The 3,940-nt window shown below is 29.4% G+C and overlaps 1 protein-coding gene across 1 annotated transcript; it reads left to right on the top strand.

The window, feature by feature from the left end:
• The first annotated feature begins 800 nt into the window (after positions 1–800).
• LOC129903057 (E3 ubiquitin-protein ligase ATL23-like) lies at positions 801–1,555 on the top strand. The gene has a single exon (XM_055978537.1). The coding sequence runs from the start codon at positions 967–969 to the stop codon at positions 1,375–1,377; it is 411 nt and encodes a 136-aa protein (XP_055834512.1). The 5' UTR covers positions 801–966; the 3' UTR covers positions 1,378–1,555.
• Positions 1,556–3,940: the final 2,385 nt, after the last annotated feature.

Genomic DNA, 3,940 nt, shown 5'->3' with positions numbered 1-3,940 from the left:
CTTTATTAATTAACTTTTCTTTTATTAACTATATTTTATACTAATTAATTATTAACTACCCATCCGATTTTTTATATTTTTTTATTTTCTTTTCTCTATTAATTAACTTTTCTTTTATTAACTATATTTTATACTAATTAACTCTTAATTAATTATTAACCATCCATCCGCCCCCCCCCCCCACCCCCACCCCCAAAACTCCAATCCCCTTCTCCACCAAAATAGGGAGAATAATTCTTCTTCTTCTTAATGAGTTTTGAAAGAAAAAAATCAAGATTCAAAATGGAAAGTAAATGAAGGTGGGTGTAAAAAAGAAATTGGTAGGTGAGTGCGAAGAAGAAAGAACGCGGGTGTGGGTGATTTTTTTTTATTATTTTAATGAATTTTGAAAGAAAAAAAATCAAGATTCAAAATGGAAGTAAATTGAGGTGGTATGAAGAAGAAAGGATGTGGGGGCGGGTTATTTTTTTTTTTTTTTTACTTTATAGAATTTTTGACGCGCTGCTCTTTTTTTTTTTGGGCCACGTTAATTGTAGGGGGATAATAATTTCACTTTTTAGATAGTTGAGATATTTAATAGATCACCATGATAATTTAATTTTGTAATTGACTTTTCGGTACGAGAGGAATTCATGCCTTTTCCTTTAATCTTTGTTTTTCCAATGTAACAGCCGTTACCTCTCTTCTTCTTACACGTCACTTTTTCTTCCGCCAATTTCATTCCCAGGTCAGCTCCAGGTGTTAGCTCATTTATTAAATTTAACAAATTTAATTTTTCCATTCAAACACTGCCTTATTTCTCTGTATATAAATAGCCCATCTTTCCTCATGAATCTCCCCTCTGCAGCATGGTGTGCCAATTACTCAATTCTTTAATTCTTTCTCTTCTTCTCCGGCGCCACCACCTCCGCCACCCGCCGTAAAATATTTTTTTTTTCTTCAAAAATACTCAAAAAAAATCAAACAATGCTTGTCTCTGTTTTCCTCGCTTTGTTTCTTCCTTGCGTCGGAATGAGCGTTGTTTTCTTAGTCTACATCTGTTTGCTCTGGTATGCTGCCGCTTACCAGTCCGGCGGTCCTGGCACCGAAAATTATCATAACGACCCGGTGAAGACGAATCAGGAATTGGGTCTTTCCGCTGCTCAATTAGATAAACTCCCGAAAATTACCGGGAAGGAATTGGTAATGGGTAATGATTGTGCGGTGTGTTTGGATGAAATTGAAAACGAACAATTTGCTCGTGTTGTTCCGGGTTGTAACCATGGATTTCATCTTGAATGTGCTGATACTTGGCTTTCGAAAAATCCAATTTGTCCTGTTTGTAGAACTAAGCTAGAGCCGGATTTCTTTAATCTGACTGAAAGTAACCCATGTTGAAGAAAAAAAATCTGCTGTAAACTTTTTAAATTAATTAAAGCAATTTCTGATAGATCTTAGGAGTAGTTTTAGATGATGAGTGTTTCATCGTTTTTATTTTATTTATTTAATTCTGAATTTTGGGTGGTGGGTGTTGTTATGAAAAATAACTTAATTCAATCAAGTACGGTTTCATGTATTTCGTTTTTGGCTTGTTTCATTTATGTTTTTTTTTCAAATTTGGCACCATTGTTGAAGTTTCTGGGGACTAGCTGCATTGGTAAAACCAGAATTTTTATTAACAGAGTAAAATGTGAAGTTGCATAGTAAAAAGGTTTTAAAGAGAATTTGATATATAATATATTATTTTTTTACTTAATTTTTAGAGACCGAAAGTGTTTTTATTTTTACAAAAATAAAGTGTTTATTAAGTGTTTTTAAGGAATATCAGAAATTGAGTTAGTATTTGAGAAAAAGATATTTAGAAGAACTTTTAAAAAGTTTGCCAAATACTAATTGATGCTGAAAAGTATTTTTTAAACTTATTAGTCAAGAATAAATTGGTTCTTATTAAAAATATAATTTTGTTGTTTTTTGTGAAGTTTGACCAATTAAACATAACATTATTAAAAAGAACAAACTCTTTTAACGTTAAAGGTATAATTAAAAACAATTGATATTTTTAATTTTGAATTCCTATTTTTAGTTATGTTTTCAGTAAAAATCAATAGAAAATTTTATATAGGTGCTAAACAATTTATTCAAAATTGAGTAAATACATTTTTTTCTCTCTTCAAAATTCATACTAGATTTAATTTTTGAATTCTGTCTAATGCTAGCTTTTATTTTATTTCTAGAGTTTTCATGAAGCTTCTTTTTAAAAAGAAATCAGTGTGCAATCAAATAATAATAAAGATAGTTAAGAGGTGGGATGTGGGGGGGGAATAAAAACAGAAGAAATTTGGAGTCTTAAACAGAGAGGATTGATTACAATCAAGTGATTAATATTGGCCATTCGATTTAATCACATACGTTCATATTTTATAAAATAAAAATCACAAATAAATGAATAATAAATAAAATATAGTGTGTAATACTCTCCACTATGAATGGGGAAGAAAAGTTTGGGAAAAAGATAGGGGAAGAAAAGCATCATTAGTACAAAAGATGTACTAGTGACATTATTCAATTTCTATAGCTTCGTTTGATTGAGGGTATAAGAATAATTAGATTAGCTACATTGGTGTTTTAAGTCCATGAATTTAAAGAAAGGGGCACATTGTAATAGTTAATTACATGTAATATTACCTTATATTTGCAAGAATTTGTTTTTATAATTTGAATTTATGACTTTTAGATTACATGATAAAAATACTATTATTATCAGTTATGTTAAGACTTCTCTTATAATATTAGAATAAGTAATTCTAGTAAAAGAAATTTATCATCAATTAATCAGTTGATAGTATGTGGTAGTAGTAATTAAGTTACATGAAAATCTATTTTTTAAAATAATAATTTATTCATTACCAATATAACAATTCATTCATTTTAGTTTTCGTATATAACCCTATATGTGAACCAAATGATCACTTAAAAGGCTTTTAGTTGTAAGTCTCTAATCATTTGGCTACATATGAACCAAATGGCCACTCAGCCCTCTTTGGTTTCAAAAAAAAACTTTCCAAAATGCATTTTTTTAAAATAATAAAAAAAGTTAACATACATTTTAATCAAACTTATATGATTAATTTTTTGACATAGCACATAAGGAAATGCTTAGGTACATATCAATTACGTAATTGTTATAACGATGGTCAAAAATTATGATAGACAATAAGTACTCTCCATTTTTAACAAGAAGCTTCGATCGTGTCGTATTTTAAAAAAAAAATCACTTTTTTTTCTATTTATTTTTGTGATTTGTTTAATCAAACAAGGCCTAGGCCCGTGCATAGTGAAAGTGAAAGTGAAACTAAAAATTGATTCCCTAACAACTTTTTGAGTTCTTGATTAGGTAGCTTTTTTTGTAGGAAAGGAAGGTAGGGTAGATGCCAGCTATAACTTTCCTGTGTTTGTGTGAAACAATCAATTGGTTTAAACCTTTTTTCCCAAAGCTGACTTTCTTTTAAACTACTCATCAATTGCCTTTGCATGGCCTCAACTGGTGGCCACTTATAGCTACATTTAATCATAAAATTATTCGTTTTGCCATTTAAATAAGGTTGATTTTATAATGTTTTCTCTAATAGGGCATAAGTTTTAAAGAAAGTGAAGTTATGGCTTAACTTATAAAATATTGTCATATGAAAATATAAATTTATATCACATAAATAAGTAATTTGTTATGAGAGGAAAAAATGCAAATGACCCATATTTAATTGCACGACTTGCTCTTCAAATGGACTGATTTTTAATTTTTGTCGTTGGCACTCAAACTTATACCTAGCGGCAGAACATGATTTATAAAATGTGAAAATATCAAATTATACCTTGTGAAAAAGGTTATTTACTTTGAGCGACAAAAATTAAAACCAACACAAAATAAATTAAAAGGCAAAAGTGCAAATGACCCTTTTAGTTA

Source organism: Solanum dulcamara, chromosome 9 (genome assembly GCF_947179165.1).
Source record: "Solanum dulcamara chromosome 9, daSolDulc1.2, whole genome shotgun sequence".
NCBI lineage: Eukaryota > Viridiplantae > Streptophyta > Magnoliopsida > Solanales > Solanaceae > Solanum > Solanum dulcamara.
This window is presented reverse-complemented; position numbering and strand designations above follow the sequence as displayed.